This window comes from Phalangium opilio, unplaced genomic scaffold, assembly GCF_054372755.1.
Source record: "Phalangium opilio isolate 3A_F unplaced genomic scaffold, DU_Popi_V2 ptg000082l_1, whole genome shotgun sequence".
NCBI classification, from domain to species: Eukaryota; Metazoa; Arthropoda; class Arachnida; order Opiliones; family Phalangiidae; genus Phalangium; species Phalangium opilio.
The window spans coordinates 4,295,706-4,317,457 of NW_028324189.1; the positions used below are offsets into that span (position 1 = coordinate 4,295,706).

General features: G+C 39.7%; 1 protein-coding gene and 1 long non-coding RNA gene across 11 annotated transcripts in view; one reads left to right on the forward strand and one right to left on the reverse strand.

Annotated features, from left to right (window-relative positions):
- The window catches only part of LOC149651045 (cell adhesion molecule Dscam2-like), a 38,293-nt gene that overhangs the window by 3,068 nt on the left and 13,473 nt on the right, over positions 1-21,752 (reverse strand). Inside the window, exons 4-18 of one of the 4 annotated variants that reach the window (XR_016371035.1) lie at positions 21,321-21,602; positions 20,791-20,910; positions 19,622-19,795; positions 19,388-19,535; positions 18,892-19,043; positions 17,970-18,110; positions 17,189-17,347; positions 16,750-16,820; positions 15,863-16,103; positions 15,647-15,745; positions 15,340-15,525; positions 12,510-12,815; positions 10,751-10,915; positions 7,115-7,282; positions 51-1,651 (exon numbers count right to left, since the gene is read on the reverse strand). Coding sequence is in view for 3 of the 4 variants with exons in the window: in XM_089847808.1 (XP_089703934.1) it covers positions 1,494-1,651; positions 7,115-7,282; positions 10,751-10,915; positions 12,510-12,815; positions 15,340-15,525; positions 15,647-15,745; positions 15,863-16,103; positions 16,750-16,820; positions 17,189-17,347; positions 17,970-18,110; positions 18,892-19,043; positions 19,388-19,535; positions 19,622-19,795; positions 20,791-20,910; positions 21,321-21,602 (2,570 nt within the window). In the remaining variant the exon portion in view is untranslated. The remainder of the gene's footprint in view (positions 1-50; positions 1,652-7,114; positions 7,283-10,750; positions 10,916-12,509; positions 12,816-15,339; positions 15,526-15,646; positions 15,746-15,862; positions 16,104-16,749; positions 16,821-17,188; positions 17,348-17,969; positions 18,111-18,891; positions 19,044-19,387; positions 19,536-19,621; positions 19,796-20,790; positions 20,911-21,320; positions 21,603-21,752) is intronic. The other 3 variants (XM_089847809.1, XM_089847808.1, XM_089847810.1) reach the window with 3 other exon arrangements.
- Positions 17,342-21,473, forward strand: LOC149651046 (uncharacterized). Of its 7 annotated transcripts, XR_016371042.1 has the most exons (10): positions 17,342-17,641; positions 17,722-17,957; positions 18,035-18,401; positions 18,461-18,866; positions 18,943-19,848; positions 19,955-20,144; positions 20,714-20,934; positions 21,016-21,101; positions 21,181-21,276; positions 21,335-21,473. It is a non-coding gene; the product is annotated as an uncharacterized LOC149651046 (long non-coding RNA). The 7 variants fall into 7 exon arrangements; XR_016371041.1 differs by having other exon boundaries at positions 20,714-21,034; positions 21,118-21,276; XR_016371039.1 differs by having other exon boundaries at positions 21,016-21,276.

The window sequence follows — 21,752 nt, forward strand, 5'->3', positions numbered from 1 at the left end:
CTCGAGTCAAATTTTCCCCACGAATAGATTGGTAAAATGAGAAGGCTTACTAAAAGAGCGCTTTGGCACGTGATGGTGCATGGTAGAGGTTTCTATAAGGTGGAAAACTGGATCCTTTTTATTTAAGAAAGAACTCCCATTCCGTTATCATCTTACGAATTTTTAAATCTTAACTTTTACAGGAATCGTATTTCAACTCGAAACTCAAGTGGTTGACCAAAAAAGGATGTAAGGAAATACTGTCTTGGTCTTTTCTCTTAAGCACTGCGTAAAAAGAAAATTAACTCGAAACTGGCCTACTTCCTGTTAGCTAAATATATCTCCCTTTAATGGTTTGAAACGCCGCCTCATTTGGTAATTTAATAAACTAGCTTCCTCTTACAGCAAATTTAAATTAACGATTAAATTTTATCCGTAAAATACAAGTGTAATAAAAACGCCAACAAAAATGGAGTAGTGAATAGCTGGTAGGTTATCAAATCGATACACAAACTACAGAGCCCAAGCTGCAAGTTTATAGCTTTTTCTTACGAAAAATCTAGAGCGTCTCTGGTCCGGATCTATAGAACACAAAGTGCTTTTTGGCCGTTCCGGGGTAGGGGAAGTTTTTTTAACTCTATCCTTTAAAAAGTTTCGGTAGATTTTGGTTTTAGTGGTTTTCTGGGCAATGGAGAGGCTGGAAAAAAGGAAGCTATAGCTTGGTTTCCTTCGTGACAAAGAAAGAAATAGCCTTAATATCGAAACGCCGATATTTTTCAGCTCCCTTCAAGCCATTCCACCCTCCGAAGCTCTTAAGTAAAAATAGCTTTTACTCAATAAAATGACAAAGTGGAGCTTGCTTGGCTCCCTCAATTTTTTTAAAGAACCTGACCAGTCTTCTTCTAAAAATAACATTCGATGTTCTTTTAAGAAATTCCTTCAGTCTACTTTGTGGCTCTTAATGGAAATTTTGAACCACATTTTTCATTGGAAAGAAAAATAAAAGATTCGACTCTATAGGGAAGCTAAGAAGATTTTTCATTCAGAATGTTTTCATAAAAAAAAATCCGGGATTCAAAAAAATAAATACGGCATACTTTAGTTTTGAAGTTTCAATTGAACAATCTGTAAATATCATTAATATCGAGGATAAAATTGCCAAAAAGAATCACCAAAGGGCTAGTGACCCAATTTTAAAACCATCAACGGGAATAGTGGAAACAAAACTGTCCCTGTAGCCTTTAACTTGAAATGAAAAGTGCATCTTATCATTTATCATTTTTTCCAAAGGTTTCCAGTTGAGAGTCAGTAGCCCTTACGTAACTAAATAGGCTTAGCAATAAAATACTTTTCATAGTCTGGACCCTGAAAGCAGCCACAGGCAAGCATGCATCAATTAGTTTAATGTCACGGGCCAATTTGACCCGATCGTGCATAGACTACCGCTTGTCGTAGAAGGGTCAAATTGGTGCGGGGTCAAGCATAGCGCATGCTTATAAAGTCATTGAGCGTACCTGCCTGTGGGTGGAGTAAATGTTGTTTGATTTGGACTCTCGAACCTTTCGGGCGAATGTTTCCCTGGCATCTCCGCTTGTGGGATACTCGGGGAGTTGGTGGTTGTTAGGAACAGGTAGAATGTCGTAGGGTGTGGCATATGGATGAGAGTCTTCATCTAACAACGTACATAGTACAGAATTATTCCATCAACCATGATTGTTTACTCACTTAAAATACAAATGTCCTAGACTAACACGGCAAAATAAATGACTCGAATTAACTCCTAAATTCTAGATTAACCGTACATATTTGAGTTTATGAGTAATATTTTACATCTCTGACACAATTAAAGGCTGTTTCGCTTTCAATAAACGTTCAGAATGCCTAAATTTTCACCAGAGGTGCGTAGTTGTTACCAAATTTGAAGACCGTGGACAAACATCAGTCCTGCCTAGTTTACACAAGTCAATGAACAGTTTTGAGCGGCCTTTACATTAGCATAACACAAGGATTACGTGAAAGGCTTACGTTCTACACGAGTTAGGGTTAGGGACAAATATATTCCTCTTTAGGTAGCATGCGTTTAAGTGAATGGCTTTGTCCCGAGGCAGAAAAATGCATACACCTAGTATAATTTATCACCCCCATAAACGTCTAAATATTATCATTACCTCGAAAGGTTGTCATCTATCGGAATAAAGGTATCGGGAAGAAAAACGTAGTAAACTGAAAATTTAGCCCGATTCCTTGAGACCCCGAACGAACGCCTGAGGATTTTGGTGGGCCTTGTAAATCTTATTTTTTTCTCCGATGGAAAGGCGAAGAGTTTAGCGCTCTCCAATAGGACACAAACAAGAAAGTCATATATCAAATGAAGAATGGTGAAGGGATACTGGTTTTTTAAGGAGATCGATTGCCAGGCCATACGTTTCGATGGAAGAAAAGAAAAACAGCGTCTGTCAAGCGACGTTCTCCCAAACGACGACCGTCCAAAATATTAAGCATTTTTTTTTCACACCCAGCTTCGCTAAGAAGGGAGTTTCCTCTCTTTCTCGCTGAAATTTTCACCGGATAAAGAAAATCCGATGATGAAAAATCGTTACAATAACGTCCTGTTCGTCCCTTATACCCCAGGCTTGTTACCTTAACTCCCTCTGTGAATAAATTTGGAACCGAAAGATGTCGTAAAAAACTGGGTTTGACTAATACTTTTCTAATGCCGGAAAAAATATTTATGATAAGAAAAAAAATATCTCGCTCCGGCTAGCCTCCAGGATTTCAGCTGAAATGTTTTTCATTTTGACTCTAGGGAGCTGATAGGAATATTACGTTTTCAAAGTTGTTTGAAGTATCAAATTTATAGACTTTTTGAAATCTTAAACCGACCAAGATTCAATTCCTTCTTTTTCTGCCAGAGAAATTCGAGTCATCGCATTAAGTTGAAGGAGAAATAAAAATAACCTTAATTTGTACCCATAACAATGTAGGGTTGCGTCGGTCGCCACTAGACCTCGTGAAATCTAATGGACGTTTTTATTTTTTTGATTTCATTGTCTCGAGGGAATCGAGTAGAATTTAACGAGGAGATAGCGCGCGCTCAAATTGCGTCTCGAGACTAGAAGGTTAGGCCTAGCTCGACTTTGCAATGATGAAGACAAAAGAAAAGAATCTGGAAATTGGCTCATTCGAAGCCTGGAGCTTAATTCGGAGAAGAACGCGGTTGGCTTTATAAGAACATTAAAGAAGTGCTGCGGAAACAATCCGGTTAGATTGGAAGAAAATCCAGGGCGACCCCTCCCATCCCCGAGCACTAAGGCCATTCTATCCTTTACTTCGTTTATAACCCCTTTACCAACAGTCCACCCACATAAAGCTATAAACTATTTTGATCCTTCAGGGACTAAAACATTTTCGAGGGAATTCCTTTATACGCCTTTTTTCCTTTCAAACCCCCAAAGGAAATGGAGCGAAGAACCAGGAACCAGTGGCTTGTCCAACGTCCGGTTATAACACGGAATGCGCAAGATGGGACAACCCTCTCTTCACGTTACGAGAACTCACCTGGTAGAGTTTCTTGTAATACAGGTAATTATAATCAAATCACGACCAAATTTATGTTTCCGTAACATTAATACCATAATATGATCATAAGATAGGTTCCATAAGTTTGTCATTGGTTACTAGAGACCTTGTCACGAAGTGACGTAGGTCATAGATTCTTGTAGAGCGACGCCTGGTGAGGCGCTCTCAAAGGTTTTGTACAGCCTAAATAGGAAGATGGACTGCAAAACCGAGTGTAGTCAACTCTCGCGTCATTCTCGAACTAGCTCTCATTAACTCTCTAGCATTACGAAGTATAACAAGTGTCATACTTATTGAACATATAAACTTACAGGAGTTGGTTCTATAAGATTTATTTTTGCCGTAAATTTTCATAGCAATAATTCCAATATTCAGTCGATCCAATATGCAAAATGCAATAAATAAAGTTCATGCCTACTGCAAAATATATTTTTATCGTTTCCAATTTCCTCACAGCTTAAATTTACTCCGAACTATCTAACGTTAATGAGGATATTCGTAGTCAGCCCGGAGGACACTAAGATATGTACTCCAATCAATTTCTGCTATTAAACCATACCAATCCGAAAATCTTGGTGCCGCCAGCCAGCAGCAGTCTTGCAAATTATAATATCGGCAAACCGCCTTGAATCGAGACTAATTTGAATTTATATTACGATACCAAATCCGCTTAACTTAAGCCGATATAAGAAATCAAAATATAGATTTAAGAATGGGAGGGAAAAAATGCTAGAAAAAAAAATCACGGCATTTACCTTAAATCGAATTCGACTTTCTCTTAGGAAGGGGGGGGGGTATCCTTACCCTCCTAGGAAATCCATAAAGCTCTAAATCTATCCCTATGAGCTGGGAGAAGAAGATAGAAATTGGTGAAGAACTTCAAAGTACAACGTGGGCCCCGATAACAATAATGACTGAAGAATTACGGTGCATGTAGGCTCTACTTCGTCTATACTTTGACTAAGGCCCGAGCAATGCCGAGTAGTTTATATAGAGACACAAGGAGGAATGGAAAAAAATAGCCATTGGTCTATCTGACCTCGACCAAATGCGGCCATTAGCACTATCGCCCTCGGACACGGGCGGAAACAGGGTTCGCGCGTAATCGAAGTACAAAACGTTCCGGGCTACATTTGTAATGGAAAAGGGGCTGGTCAAAAGCACCCTGCGTATTTTTTTAAAAGCCCTTACTGGTTCTCTGCCTTTCCTTGTTTTGTTTTATAAGCTCTTTTTTCTGTTTTTGCTGTTCTTTTATTTCCACAGAACTACTAGTGCTTGTACGTCCTATCCCCATGGCCAAAAGGTATTAAATGCCATATGCAATGTAGAATGTATCCCTACGCCTGCCTGTGATAGTTTCTTACAGTTACAGTTTTAGTAGGGACCATATCTACCTGGTGAAATATATTGACATTTTTTTCGTTGTGGATATCATATATTAACAGTATAACCAAGATGTTAACAGCCTACCTCATTCAGAAACCAAAAATATAACATATTTCTTGTAAAATTGTCAGAGTCATTACTATTCTGTTGGTTTTGTAATATGAAACCTAAAACCACTGGTTTTTAGACCTTTTAGGCCTAAAAAGAGTGCTATATTACTTCATATCCCAGTAAAAGCGTATACTGTACGTGACTACTAGTTTAGTATACACATCAGGAAGGTCTCCTTGTTTTTATTTCGTTTTACTTTTCCTGTTAAACCATAGTTTTTTTCTTTCATCCTGGGTTTCTTTTATATTGAGAAGAGATCGCGACTAGCATTTCAATTACGTTCTGTACGAATATTTCGTTTCTTTCTACAGCCTACGACCAAAGATTGCACTCTCTATATACGTTTTCTTTTATTCTTATTCGGTGTTGCTCTTACTTGGGTTTTCAGAACCCAAGCGAGCGCGCGACCTACTCGGTTTAAGATCGTATTTCTCTTATCTAAACACAATGCAGCTCCCTTTTTTTCCAACGCCCTCTATACTATATGTTTCTATCCTTTCTTTTAAACATTACCAGTAAATAGAACAAAGCGCGGATGTATTCGGATATCCAAAGAATGTAGGATATAATCATAAGTTCATAAGATATGTTCATCCATAAGTTTGTCATTGGTTAAGGAGAGCTTGTCATGAAGTGACAACGTAGCTCATAGATTCTCGTAAAGTGTCGCCTGGTGAGGCGCTGTCAATGTCAAAGGCTTAGTACAGACTTAATAGGAAGATGGACTGCAAAATTAACCGAGTGTAGCCATTCAATTCTCGTGTCGTTCTCTAATCTAACTAGCTCTCAGTAAGTTTCTCGCATTAGTTTCAGAGTTATGGAACATTTGTTATAAACTTAAGATGTAACTAACAAGTTCAAGTTGTCTCTAAAAGATTGAATGTAGGCCTACACTTTCGATGCAAAGTTCAATATTCATAAAGGTGTTAAATACATTCAGGCCCATTTTTTCTGCAATAGTTGAATGGTTCAACTTCGCTATGCAGTTCAGAATAAAAGTAATATTTGAAACAATATATCCTAAAGGGAAATTGCATTTGGTTTTTGGTGGCTTCGGAACGTCGGACTAGATTTTTCTAATAAACCTTCGCGGGGACAAGAAAAGACATCAGAACTATTTTCTTGGCGTATTTTCTTTACCTTTTTTTGTGACAGAATTACTTTTCTTTATGTTGTTTGAAAAGGAGATTGAGTTTAAATTGTATTTGGATTTTATTACACTAGGGATGTTGTATTACGAAGTTCTATTACCTTTTTTTCGTTCACGGGAATGGCTAGAATATTCTCGAAGTGTACCTACGTATAGTGACGGTATAATGATAACAATTATGGGTAATGGATAAAGCAAACGATGTTCAGGGTATCAAATATATTGAAATTGAAAAGTATCTTCAGATAAGGCTGTATAACATAAAGTGGAACATAGTATCTTGGTTTTGAATAACGTAAAACGCCCTAGAGGATATTATTTACATAATACTTAAGGAGGATTGTTTTCATAAAACTAAAATATTTCCAAAAGCCGAACTATTGTATATTTCCTGAAAGGTTCCATTTCAATGCACTCCGTAAAAATTAAAACCTACCTCAACTCGAATTTTAAATTCATCGATTTCATTTTAAATCTTAACTAAAAATCCCGTAAGCCTTGGCAATTTCCCATCCGCGAATGGAGACTAAACTTAAAAACAACTTTTACAGTCGAGTGAACTTTTCATTTCGAAGAAAAGCCCTTTCTCAAATGGGAAAAAAATATAAAATAAAACGGACAGAAAAGTCTGAGTGTGTTTTCTTTTAGCGCTTGAGAGAGAGAGAGCTGGTCTTTATCGTTTTCTTTAGAAGAGAAATTTTATTGGTAAGGACGTTTCGATAACTGGAAATCAAATTTTGAATCCGCGAAGAGAGATAGAGAGTTAAAAGGCCGCCGCCTCAAGAACTAATCTTTTCCTACACTTTTTACAACTATCTTTCTTAAAAAAAAACTAAAGAAACCCAAGAAATGTGTGGTGAAGACTCAAGAAAGAAAAATATAGATTTTCTTTGAAAAATCAGAGCTTACCAATGCGGGTGAAATATCCGGATGGACCACCGTGGTAATGGGAAGTGGATTGAGACGAAGATCTTTGAGTACCATCGTCGCTGTAGCCACACTCTTGCTGCATCCCAGCTAATTCTTTCATATTGATTGCCTCGCACGTATGTTTGACAGGAATTCGAGCCGCCGGAGCTGCAACCAAATTCCAATACCATTTTCATTCCACCAAAAGTACAATGAAAAAAAAAAGAAAGTAACACAACGAAGGGGGGAACTTTAAAGGAAGGTGTATCGATTAAGTTTGGGAGGAAAAGTTTGCTACTAATTTAGGAATTTTTGCCAGAGGTCATTAATTTAGGAGTATGGACAGTTTACGTCTGCGAGACGGAGGTCGCGCAATTCTAGCCGTTGATTTTCGAACTACAATCTAAAGTTTCCTTAAATATTCATGAAAGCGTCTGGTAATTTTAGAAGAAAAGTTAAATGTTTGAGTGAACAAAAGTCAACAGAAAACTTTACTACAATGGCTCGAATATTTTAAACTTTTACGGATTCCAACTTTGCTAATAGCTTTTGTTCTTAAAATCATAAAACGCTACAGGCTAAACCTATTTTTCCCTACAGATCTCGTAAAAACCCTGGGAAGCCTAGGTGAATTACTCGTTATCCCGTTGTATAACGTAAATTGAATAGAATAACGCGTTGGCCCACACCGTCTTGCCAGGCCCAATCCATCTTCGTTAGGGGCTTAACTTTAAAAACCGACTGGCAAAATGGACTTTACGAACTACCCCGAAACTTCTGTATATCCTGGCTTATGTCAGCTCCTTTTTACTCTCTCTTTTCTCCCTGTAGTCTCGTTTTCCTGCAAACCCAACTCGAAAGTGCATTCGGTTGTATAGCGTTAAGTAGAGACCGTGTATCTGTCCAATTCTTTTCTCTTTCTATAGGCAATAGATGCTGACTTTCTTTCGGTTTACATTACGCCGTATAGAAGGAGACAGAATTCTTTTCTTAAATTTGAATGCAAAAACCGATTATCTCAAAATAGTTCGATAAAGGATATATTTTATTCTAGGAAAATTGGAATTACTTCATTTTTTCACCCAGTCAAGTGCATGCCTCTTATCTTTCTTTTATGTTTAACTCTTATTTGGAGCATCGATGAATAGAGATTTAAGACATAACACCTTATACGAGAAGCCCGTTTTTCTGTTGGCTTTTTTATAGAAAGAAAACTTGAAGATCGAGTCACGATGGCGTTGCCCAAATCGAGAGTAAAACTAAATCCATACCACGCGCTAAACTGAGAGAGAGTTAGATAAACCATCCGTCTTCTTATCTACAACGTTTTCTTTTTCACAGACCAAGCGTCTCATTGACAAAGTGAGCGTTCACCATCTATTCTTGTTCCGCCTCAATTTTGTTTTCAGTATAAAAAGTCGTGAATCTTCTAGTCTATTTCCTTAGGTCATCGCTTCAAAAACCGTTTCTGCTAGTACTCATAAATGTTATTTATTGCCTGAAGAATTGACGGGCAGTAAAAAGATCTAATTAACTTATTGGCGTACATGAGTTATATTAGATTATAATAATTAATCTTGTAAAATCCCAGATGGTAAAGTACACAAAGCGGGTTTGAAACTTTGGATAGTTGAAGCGTGAGATAAACGTCTGCGTCTTAGACGTACACAGCCTGCGGTAAGGGAGCTATTAATTTATCGAGGTCTAGCTAGCCGCTCATATTTGGTAAACACACTCGTCGTGTCTCGAGTTAAACCAACCGCGTTCGTCTTGACCGAGAATCGACTAGGGATTGATCTTTACACTTGACAAGGCTTAACTAACTAGTTCAATGTGAATAATTTCAATTTAGATTAGCTTGTTAGTGACTTAGTTTAATCTCTTCTTATTTGTAGATTAAGTATTCTAAATGAAAATATTCATGTATGTTCATTTAAGCATTTAGGCAACTTCAAGAAGGAGATAAATTTTCTCGGATAATAAAGGCGTTGGAATTACGCCTCTTCATTCTCAATAATTCCCATATCGACGCAGGAACACCTTTCTCAAAGGTATCTGAGAAATAAACCATATAATCTCAATTTAAACCCGCAGATCTTACTAAATTACTATACTTGTCAAAAGTTCAATCGAAAAGCGTTTTCCAAGCACACATATTGGCCTATTTATACCTATATTATATCTTAAATCGGTTAGATCGGGATATACGACGGGCGTTTCACGTGACTAACCATCGTTTCCCATCATAAATTCCGTACCAGGTTTTGATGTCGAGGTTTAATGTCGTCGATCATTTATAAGTCGTCGTCGAAAGCCGTTCACGCATTCCCCTAACGTCCGGCCTATACCAATACAAGGTTCTCGATCAGCCGCGGACCCAAATTACGGGGGTTCAACTATATCTATTTCTAACTCGTTCATTTATTTTCCCCCGGCTTCGTGGTTGGGTGATTTCGAATTCAAAATGTATCCTCGCTGCTTATTATTTATACCGTGAAGATAGAAATAAAGGTTTTGCCTTCCTTCAACCCTGGCCTTATAGCTACATTCTTCGGTTTCTCTTATATAGCTTCTCTTCTGAACCAGTCTTTTAGTGAATAACATTTACATGTTTATTTAATCTAGTGGTTTATATGTACTTTATTATTTTTAAAAGTAAAATCCTGCCTGGCTTTATCTATTCCCGGATAAAATGGGCAGCGAAAAATGAAAGCATAAAAAAAGAGAGTTTTCAGATCGCGCTGGGAATTTTAAAAAGACGCTGGTGAAAATAATAAAAAAAAGGAAAGCGGGAGAAACGGAGAAGCTAAAATAAACTTTACTTAAGAGAAACAACGAGATACGTTCTTTTAGGTTCGGTTGCGACTTTTGCCTCTTAAGAAAGGTATTGCTTTTGGTCTGTCTTGATGTAATTGTCTCGCTAAGTCATCTAAAAATTCATTAAATATTTCATACCAAGAGACAAACACTGGTTTTCTTTCATATTTCGTGCAACGGTTGCCACTTTGGTCAAGGAGAAATGAGGTAAGATGGAGTGGAAATGATGATAGGCAACCTGAAGTTCTCCCAGAAAACCTTGCGCACGTCCCTACCCTTTGGTAGGTGATTGTTAAGTGCTGCCACGTAGCGCCATTGTATTTATACGAGAATTAGATTCTATTTTAAGACAGAGGGGGCGTCCTTTACGTTTCCGTGAGGATGCTGGGAGGACTTACGCTATGGTTATTGTATTATTTCAGTAAATCATTGTGTCCCTTACCATTTTGTTTATCTCTTTTGTTATTTTTTAGTTGCCTATTATCTCTATGCCACGCAATTGGTAGAATTAATGCAAATCGGCTCTTTAGAATATTCGTATTTGAAATACAAACTAAAATAGAACGTGCTCGGAATTGAAGCGCCGCTGTTAATTCGCGACTAAAAGCGCTAGCAACACTTTAAGAGCTTGGGGAAACGCAAATTGCTCTTAAATGGCGGGAATAGCCCTTGGGGACACGACACGCGGGCCGAGCCCAACTATTATCAGAAGAATAGCTTTGATAAAATTAGGGAAAGACGACGTGCTAAAAGAAGAGGGGAATTTTGCTTGGTGCCAGACTCTATTAACGCAATAAGCTAAGAGAGAGAATAGCTTACCTTCCCTGTTGGGTCGAAAACATTGCCGCTCTTTGGAACACATGATTAAACCCACGGCTAGAACGACCAGAACGACGATTGCCGAAACGATAACGGGAAGAATAATTTCAATGTCTGTCGCCAGAAATGCTTGTTTCGAATTTGCGTCTGATACATGTGCTGTTCCTGCAAAAATTACGTGAAATTCCAATGAATATAAAACACAATTTCCCAATATTTCTAACTCAATATATATAAACACAGCACTGTTTTGAAGAGTCCATAGATTGATCACTTCATAAACCCACGCACCCAATCAGGGTTTCCTCCAGTTCCTACGTTTCTAGCATAGCTATAGGTCTAAATTAAGCGAGCGGCAGTTTCTCGGGCAATGAGATCAGACGCGTTGGATTCCCGCCTTGAGTGATTAATCTAATATAAAACCCAACCAACTCTCCAACACCATGACGAATAAGATCCAACCAAGGAAGGTGGTACGTACTAGGCTTAATTTCATTTAATTCAATGTTCTACATAGAAATCAACTGGAATTTCACGCCGTTCAAATTGGAGTAGTGATCAATTACGGACAGAGTATTCTCGTAGCTGAGCAACTCTATATAGGTTCTTTTAATTCGCAGTGAATTATGCGCGCAGTATAAATTAGTAGAAGCTGTTTAGGGAACTATATGGGTCGATGCTGGTAAAATTCGAGACCTTCCGAGGATAGTGTAGGAGAAACTCCGATCAATCATCGAGGGGTAACTTTACGCTATTATTCCCAACCCATACATTTCTGGTTTGCATAGCGAGATATTGCTGTAAGCATCGACCGTCCAACGGGTCGAGCGCTTATGAGAAGGAGAGAGGCTTGAATACATCTTCCTGAAAAGATATTAAAGGGAGGGTTGGCTGCCAGTAGTTTGGTTTTACACGGCTCATTACACCCACCGCTCCCACTCTTACTACAGAGTTCACGGCGCTAAACCGCAAATCCTCTTGCCATCCTGTCTCTTCGTACTCCGGACTCTAGCGCGTTATAGAGCTCCCTGTGGACCCTTCGAATCTACCCTAGACCCTGGGTTCGATAACGCGTCGGTACCTTATACGTTTTGAATCCTCTTTGGCGGCGTAGAGATAAATTAAGGGCCGGGAGGTCCCTGGATGCGTCCGGGCGTAAGGGGTCTGGGGGTAGTATATACCCTCGCCCACCTCGCCAAGGAAAGGAAGGACGGTTCCAATATTAGTAATTACGGGTGGTCATCCGTTACGCTGGCGACCAAGAGGCATATTTCCGTTCTCCCCCTTTCCTAGCCTTAACTAATCTCCTAGCTTTCACCTATACCCCAGGAAAGAACTTTGGGGAGTTCATAATGTTGGGGAAAACCTCGTGATCTATATGGTGTATTCGGGGTAGCTTTTCAGCGCCTGGCGGAAGTTCAGAATTTTAGGATCTTTTTTGCGCGAAAGTCCTCGTAAAATCCTGGATGAGAGAAAGCGGGGGGGGGTTAAAGTTTTCGGCTTGGATTATTAAATTTTCGAAATACGAGCTGAGCAAGGAGAGAAAGTATAATATGACCGCAAATTCTAGTGGTTTGGGGAAAATTTTCCCAAATCCATTTGTAATTTACTGCGCGTTTGGAATTCGAATTTCCTTCGTCGTGGTTCGTAGGTTATATTTCATTCGAAATTATTTGGGTTTCAACGGAATTAACACGTTCGCGAATACATAACGATTTTTGGTTTTGACACGTGTAATTGAATTGAAGTTTAATCTTACCAGGCAATTTTGTAGGCATCACGTCCAAGGTACGAAATTCGTACGTGTCCTCTGTAGAACCGGCAGAACTATGGGCAACAACTAGAATTTCGTAATCTGTTCCGGAAATGAGGTTCTTTATGACATATTGCGTGGTATTTGCCAGAAGATTGTTAGCCAGCGTCTTCCACGGCCATTGAGTCTTGTTTCTTATCTTCACTGTGTATGATTGAATAGGACAGCCACCGCTCTTCCAATGACGCAGACCCAAAATAGCCTCTCTTTGGTTGACAGTGACGAGTTCATCGCGCGTCGGAGAAACGGGTGCTGTTCAAAAATTCATCAGCAAAGCGAAGGAGGAGACGAAGCGAAAAGGATGAGAGGAAAAAGAATAGAAGAAAAAAAACCCATTAGATTAAGTTGTCACTATCCACTTCATATACTCCGCTACTTGATGATAAGTGTGTCTATATATAACAGGATCCTTATTTTTTCTACCAGGTTTTTATGATGACGTTGACATTATGAAGAAAGATTTAACAAGTTTATTATACTACCTGAGAAGTAAAAAATCGTAACTCGACGTAAGTCCGGTTTTTAAGTTATAGGATTTATATTTAATATTTAATTTATAAAATAGGTATATGTCTATTCAGAATAATAAATTAATATTAAAACACCTTGAAAAATCAGTCTTCATAAAATTATTTTTTGGTAGCGCCTGGAATCAGGCTTTTCCCTGAACATCAGTGTGCTGCGGGTTAAACATTTCTACAGGCGCTGGCAGATAGTATTTTTGTAGTGTCTCAGTTGATGGACATTGCCAGAATTGAGCAACGTCCGGTGTTTTTTGCTTTTCTAGACTTACGTAAGGCTTACGACAGCGTCAGCCGGCCGCGTTTGTGGTCGGTTCTAGTGTCCCTGGGAATTCCAGTTCCTTTCGTAACCCTTCTGGCTACACTTTACGAGCACGTGCAGTATCGCTTTTGGTTTGGGGGCGTAGTCACGGACTTCATGCCTAGCAGAGTAGGGTTGAAACAAGGGTGTCCTCTCTCACCGCTTCTTTTTGCTTTGTACCTAGAACCATTAGATAGGGCCCTGCGAACATCAAATTTTGGGTTCCCTCTTCGCTACCCTGGCAGCGCAAATCAGGAACTTAGAATACCGGGGGGTTTCTTTGCGGATGATATTTTTGTGACAGCCGAGTCCCGTTTAGGTTTGCAAGCCATTTTAGATATTTGTGGGTCTTATGCAGCCGAGTATGGGTTGGTTTTTAGCTCTGAAAAATGTGTGGTATTCTCAAATCATTTGCAGGGTGGGTCAGGTCCCATTTCTCTTCAGGGCAGCGTTTTGTCAGAAGTGTCTGAGGTGACATACCTTGGGGTCAAGCTGACAAATGTGGGAAAGTTTTTCGAGAGCCACGAGCATTTTTTGACGACGAAGGCAAACCGTATGGCGGGCGCTATCAAACATAAGGGTTACCACTCTTATAATAAATATAGCGTAATAAGGACCCTCTGGAAAGCGGTGGCGGTCCCGGCCCTTACCTACGCTAATGAGGTTTTGTGTCTTAGCACTGCTACGCGTCGCAGACTTGATCAGGCCCAATTTTCCGTGGGAAAGGCTGCGTTGGGTGGAAATTTTATGACCTCTTATGGCGCCGTAAAAGGTGAAATGGCCTGGTCTACTTTCGAAGAAAGAGAGGCAAAAAGTAAACTCCGGTATCTGGGTAGGCTTATGTTTATGGCGGAATCGCGCGTTGCACAGCGGGTGTTTATATACGTCCGGGCGATGACCCGCAAGACACCGTGGTTAAAACGCGTAGAGTATTTACACGAGCAATATGGGGCCGGTTTGTCGCGAGGAGCTGTTGACTCCCTACATCTATGGTACAGCCGAGTTGATCAGGCGGTGGCTGAGTCTTCGCAGACACGATGGCGGTTAGAGCTCGCTCGCCATCCGAGCTTGAACCTATACGCTTTAAAGAGTAGCCCGGGCATAGAACCCTTTTATGACAACTCTCGGGCTAGTGGGTTTTTGTTCCTGGCTCGGTCTGGGGCGCTGCCCACAGCCGAACGGTTGTCCAGTATCTTTGGGCATGCAGAGCGTAGTTGCCCGCTCTGTGGAGCGGATAGGGAGGATGTCGCGCATGTAGTGCTAGATTGTCCAGCTTTAAGTACAGAGAGAGAACCGTACAAGACATTTGGGGCTGTTACGCTGGCTGATAGGCTGTCGCTTGGTGCTAATGTAGATGTAGCTGTAGATATTGAAATTGCTGGTATAACCAAATCTCTCTTCGAAAAATGGGCAAATGCTCGCCTCCAGCGCCCCCCTTAACCTGTTCTGTGATTTGGTGGTATATTGTCGTCATAAAGAGTTATTTTGTTTAGTATACTTTCATAATTTTGTTCTAGTTTATTTAATTTTTTTTCCGGACCTGTGAACCCAAATAAGAGGGTTCCTCCCTGTTACAAAAGGGATTGTAATTTTTCAAGGGTCAATAAATCATTCATTCATTCATTCATTCGGTAGAAAATACATGGAATCGTTTGCCCCTAAATGTAGTCTTCTCTGTTATACGAAATTTCTAGCTACTTTAACCCAACATGCAGTATATATAGATGTTATACGTTTTAATCGAACCTTAAGTTTACAAACTCCATTTTTAATTATTCAAGGATTTAGCCTGTTTTTATTTAATTACTTTCAGTGCACTAAATTTTCAAGAAAGTAATTTTTTTTCCTAATTTTACGGGAAAACAGTGTAATCTCTACAGTGACACATCATTATATAGAAAACGACTAAAGATAAGGAGATAAAAGGAATGAAATAAAATTGAATTAAACTTACCGGCTCCTTCGGTCTTGCTAGCCAGAATTTCGCTTGGTTCGCTTTTTCCAACACTGTTGTGCGCTGTCAAGTAGAATTTGTACGTCGTGCCGCATTCCAAGTTTTGTACGACGTATTTTTGTTCGCTCGTTGAGATAGGAATTTGTCTCCATTGTTCGCCTTCTTTTTTGTGATGTAAAACGTATTCTACCAGGGAGGAAGACAAGTAGTAAGGGGAAAGAACTGACGTTAATCCTTCTTTTTCCCCCCTCAACCAAGATTATACGATTATGATAAAAAGGAAGGGAAATATTTTTTTTTCTCTCACCAGTCACTGGATTTCCGAAAGTGGCTCGCTGCGTCCAGCTGAGAGTTAAAGAATCGCTGGTCTTTTTTATGACTTCCATAACGGGTGCGCTAGGAGGAACTATGTTGGAATAAATAAATAAATAAATGACACTGGTAAAGAATGTACACCCGGCACACCTTCGCGGCGCGTCAAGACACGAATTGATGATACTATTTTAGAATGATAATATCTCACCATCATCCAGGGTTTTGACTTTAATCTCGGCTGAAGGTGGTCCTACACCTTTTTTGTTATAAGCAGCAGCGCTGACGACGTAGATAGTGGCTCTCTTTAAATTAGTCAAATGAGTTTCGTATCTATCTTCTCCATTTGTAAAATCCACCATCTTTTGCGAAAGTGGATCGTCACTATCCGCTGGCTTATAGGCCAAATTAAATCCTTGCAGAATTCCATTCCACGTGTCTTTCAAAGGAGCCTGAATAATAAGAAAGCCAATTTTCTCTCCTTCTCCATATAAGAGAAATCCATTAACTTTTCCCCTCGATAAATTATCTATCTTTGAAAAACTCCGGTGTATGGTGCCGGAGAGAGAGAGAAAAAAAGGGGAAGCGTCATTAGGAAGGAAGTTTTGGGAGAAAAAAGGTAGTAGACCATCCGGTGAAAAGCGAAGGAGGTTCGAGAAAAAAAGGTATACGATAAAAAGTCCATTACCGGAGGAGTATATAGAAAGTAAATTTACTCGAAAGAAATATCGTGGCTAGGTGTAATAAGAGCGACATTAATTTGACTTCGGGATTACTTCACGCAATGGGAATTATAAGCTCGACGTTTTTTTCCGGATGAGGGACTGAAATTTTCCGACTGAATTGAGATTTTCTTTTCCTTCTTCGTCTAATGAAAATTTATGCATCTTTGCCATTCACGCCCCCTTTTCTCTCTCCTCTATCCATCTGGTCGAAAATTTTATGAAGAAAAATCTATTCTTCTCCGTTAGAAAGAATAAAAACTCCTATCCTACTATTTCTAGATCCACACTCGTCGTTTCAACTACTAGACCTACCCCCCTTTTCCTAAGATTCTTGTCAACGCGTTATGGTATAGTAACATATTTTGATACTTACTGTCCACGAAACTTTCACCGAATTGGGGCCCGTTGCTTTGCTCGTAATGTTTGTGGGAGACGCACTAGGAGCTGTATTATAGAAAGCGAAAACGGAAAGGAAAAGAAAGAAAAAAATAGTTGTGAGGAGAAAGTGGAATATGAAAGAAGAGATAAGAGGTACATTTTTGATTGCCTGCTCGGGTGGTAATTTGCATGAACGCGTTTGCTCCTTCGAGATACATTAGATAGGTCTAGAAAGAAGAGGAGGAATAGGACCCTGAGAAGGTACTTTTCCCCTTGCCTCTGTTTAGGAAACTGCATCATATTCAACGAAATTGGAAAATCGATCTCTCCATTGCATTACTCGATGGAGCAAGGATGAAAGAGTGCGAGTTCGCGACTCTCACACTCTTTCGTAAAAAGCCTATTGTTGTATCGAGTATGTTCGTTAACCCTACCTTCTTCGTCGGTGAGGAATGTGAACCATTCGCTGGGTTCACTCCATCCGACGCTATTTAAAGCTTTGACGCAGAGATTGTAGCGAGTTGCTGGGGATAAACTCGGCAACAGATAATTACGCACCGTTTCTTCGAGACTGACGTTAATTGTTTGAATTACTAATACAGGGAGATAAAAAGCGAATAATATAAAATTAATTAAGTTTCTCAAAAAACAATACTGATTACTAAAATTTAGAATGTAAACCGAATATCTGGTCAGTTTTCAATGGATTTTATCAATCAATCGTCTCATTAATATCAATTACTATGAATTTTATAAATTATTATCGTTTATATATTCAAATTAATACGTTTTACTTATTAAACAGACGCTGAAAAATGTTATCGTTTTAAGCAAACATAAAGAAATAGGAAAATATCCCTCTTTCATTTAAAATATTGGGGAAAGGGGTAAGGATGATGCTTTTTTCATCTCTTGATTTATAGAAATGAATTATTGATTGTTTTATGATTGTCATTGATCGGTTAAGAGAGCGGGAAAGAGAGGGTTGTGATATCATCTCTTTCGCCGCCGTGCCACATTGAGAAGCTAAAGAAGCCGTGATTTATAGAAGTGAAGGGTAGTCTTTGCCTATCAGCGTCGCGAGATCCGTAAAGGGAAAAGAAGAAAAGATAGAAAGTCGACGGAGTGCGAAGAGTGGAGTGGCTAGGGACGTACGCGCCACTGGGAAGAGACTCTAGGAGTCAGGGTTAAGAAAGAGAGAAAGTAAGATCTTACCGCTAGTCAAGGCGGCTTCTCGGTATTCCAGGGCGTATCCTAAGACGGGGCTGTTGCCGTTAAAGGGCTCGCTCCAGGTCAGCAGGGCCGCTCTCCCGGTGACATTGACGACAGTGATGTTGGACGGCGGACTAGGCACCTCTGACAGAAACTGAGAAAGCTGTTATTATTCCATCCGTTGGGGGAACGGCGGGAAAGAATAGGGATTTCAGGTCGAGGAAAGGAGGGATCTATATAAGCGGATGGCACAAAAAATAACGACAAAATCCAACGGGTTTAAGGCGGAAAAGGGCCTTTGGAATTCGCTTTACGAGAAAAAGATCAGGCCAGGCTATAAATAGCTAAGTGCTTCGTGATAAAATCTTTTCGTATTGAAAGGATTGGATACATTTAAATTGTATTCGTGTTTTCTCCAATGGAGTAAACAAGAATGTAAGGATGAGCGTGAGATCGAAAATTGAATATCTTGAGAGTATTTTTTTCTGTTGTAGCTGTTTGCCATTAAATGCATTGCTCATGTTTTGAACGCAGTAACTTATTATAAAGAAAACTAACGTGCAGCTATAACTTACTCGGAAATTCCGCGAAATTGGAAATGCCACTGAATCCCACCACCAAATATTTCATCCAGTCCAAAAAAATGTATTAAAGATTAAGTTTGTGACCTCCAAACCAGGCTTGAAATAAACTATACCACGCTTCTTAAATCACCTATAGCCTAACATATACTGAAGTTTATATCCAACCTTCGTATCGAAACAAATGTATAAGTCTTAGCTTGTTCCTTATTTACGATCACTCGGCTTATGGGCGATTCGCAGCCAACCGAACTATGATCTTTTTTCTCTCTCGTAAAACATGGCCAAAAGGAAATCGGATGGTGTGAGAAAGGGAGAGGTAAAGTGATCGAAACGTTTCTTACCTTGAACTAGCAGTTTGACCCTGCATTCGTCTTTGCCGAATCCGTTTTTAGCCTCGCAGGTGTAAATGCCAGCATCTTCCTTCGTCGTCCACTTGATGTGAAGTTCCGCCTTGGCCAGATTACCGCCGACTTGACTTCGGGCTGGTTCGGCTCTACGTGAGATCGAAAACCAAGAAATGAAAAATGACCACGAAACTCGAAAAATCCCCAAGTTGGAAAAATAGTCGCTATTTGTTTCCCTTATCTACCAATGGGGATTCGCGGCCCAACCGATCTCGGGGCATTTTTTTCTACCTGGTACTATTTAGGAATGAAAGCTAGGCATCCTTTGACTCAATGACAAGCGTAGGTTTATCTTGGGAGGGGTCCGTGTTACTTGGACCCCGAGGGAACCCTACAGCAGCCCCGGTAAAACCCGGATAGAAATTGCGTTCAACCCGCCCTTACGAGAGATCTATGGGCCAATGTTTGAAGAAGAAAAGAACTCAATGCATACCTAAATCGGTGATTAAGGACAAGCTCTTCGTTATCTCTCTTCCAGCTGAACTTGATCGGATGGTCGCCTTTAGCCTCGCACGTCAATGTGATCTTATCTCCTTTCTTTACCGACAATGTTTTAAACGGTACCTCAAATTTGGCCGGCTCTAATCAAGAGATGTAGAAACGGGAAGTGAGCTTAGGTTATTGAGCTAATAAGATTCGGTGTGCGTTAGGGTAATGAACATTTTACCTCTAATGGTAAGAGAGATGACTTTGCTAATAGGACCACCGTAACCGTTGGATGCCTGACACATGTAGAATCCGGACTCAGTGGGACTCGCGTCGTTAACCGTTAAAGAGCCATTAAGATTCAACGTGTACTTGTGGCTGTTGTAAACGGGACTGTAACTGTCTACGGATTCTCCTGAGCGAGTCAAAAGAGAAAACCAATAACCTTCATTGACTTTGTACTCCGCCGTACGCGAAATTCTTAATTACCCCAAACACAGAGTCCCTAATTTAAGTCACCACACTTAGATGAAGTCTATTATGATTTTAATTTTGTTTGGACCATTCTTACTAGGTATGAACCCAGAAATCTCAGTAAGACGGTGGCTAAAAGACCTAACGGAGAAGACTAAGCTTCGCTGTTGGGATTATTAGCGATTCATAACGACAAAGATGTATGGAGCCCTGGCTAATAACGATTATGACATGGGAAGGGCGTTCGCCTCAAACGGCATCAGGGACTTTAATTAGGCCTTGCCGAAAAGGCTAATGACACTTGTGAAATTAATTTAACTTCCAACGGGAATTGGAGCGTACAGTTTTATTGTATAAATTAGATTTATTTTTACCCTTTCCAACAATCTCTCTTTCAAATTGACTTCCACGAAGGTGAATTCTGCCCCAGTTTTGAATTTTAATGTCATTAAACTTGGGGAAATTATTTTTGTACGAACTCCATGCCAACACTTAATTACGTCCTATTCATGTTTAAGCCTTTCGCGACACCTAACAATGGATTAGGGTAAATGCTTTAAACTCAAATAAAGAAAAACATTCTAAAACTTACGAAATAAAAAGGTCAAAATTTAAATTTATGAAACCCATATTGGATAATTTTATCTATCGATTTTGTCGTCCTCGAAAACTTTACATTAAAAAATTATTGGAGCATGTTCCTTTAAAAAAAGAGCAGGAAAGAAGTGGGGAAAAAATCAGGAAGCTTTTACACTTATCTCGATTAAAAAATCTCTCCAACCAAAAAAAAAAAAAAAATATATATAGTATCGCCTTTCCACTTTTAATATCAGAAATTTCCTTTCTCATTTTTTTCTAGCGAATCCTTCAAGCTTCCTTTCCAGGAAGGTACGGAATAAACAGGGGTGTTCGGTTCTAAAAGGTAAAGGCAATTACCTGTTGAGCGTTTCCACGATATGGACGGAGTGGGTGATCCAGCCGCGCTACAGGCTAATACGACGCTCTTACCACTGACGACCTCTTCGCTGCGAGGTTCCATTATCCAAGATGGGGGAGCTGAAATAACAAACCAAATACCTTGTAATTGCCTATCCCTTTATAAGCTCCCGTAACATTATGGGGAAAGTAAAGCTATCCTATCCCAATATTATTTTGTATGAGACTGAAGATCATTCTAGAGGTACCCACACTCAAAAGGAATTCACGTTCATTGTTGGCGTGAATACGAAAAGGCCTTTAAGGACAATGTAAGCCTCTGTTCAGGGTTCTAATCCACCATGGATATAGGAAAACCGCCTTCATATATGTATGTGGAAATTTAATTAGAAATGCAGGCTGTCGTTATAAACTGCTCGAGGACAATACGAGCCTAGTCTCTTCGCAATTATTTCTGCCATTTCTGTTAAATTTAGATTACAAACGGTACGTGCAATATTCGCCTGTAGAGGATGGAGAAACTTAATTACCATTTATCTTTAAGATGGCACTGTGACTCGTGTAGCCAACTTCGTTGTTGACCAAGCAGGTGTAATTTCCAGAATGTTTCAATTGAACGCTGTCCGAAGATATCATGCTGTAGTCTCGAAAGTACTGCACACTCAGTCCCATTTCGGCTGACAATGGTACCCCATCTTTTAACCACGAAAAGTTGAAAGGCGGGTCGCCTCGAATGATGGAGCACATGGCGCGAAGTCGCATCCCTACTTGCATGTCGGACGGAAAGTCGAAGGGAGATAGGGACGGGAGGTCTGTAATAAAGTGCAACAGATATCTCCCACTTTATGTTTAATTCAACGATAAAATGAAATACATCAAAATAAATTAACTCGAATTGCTCTTAGTTCAAGAATCAATGTAGTGTAGAACCAAGATCTGATTTAATTTTAATTAAAAAACCA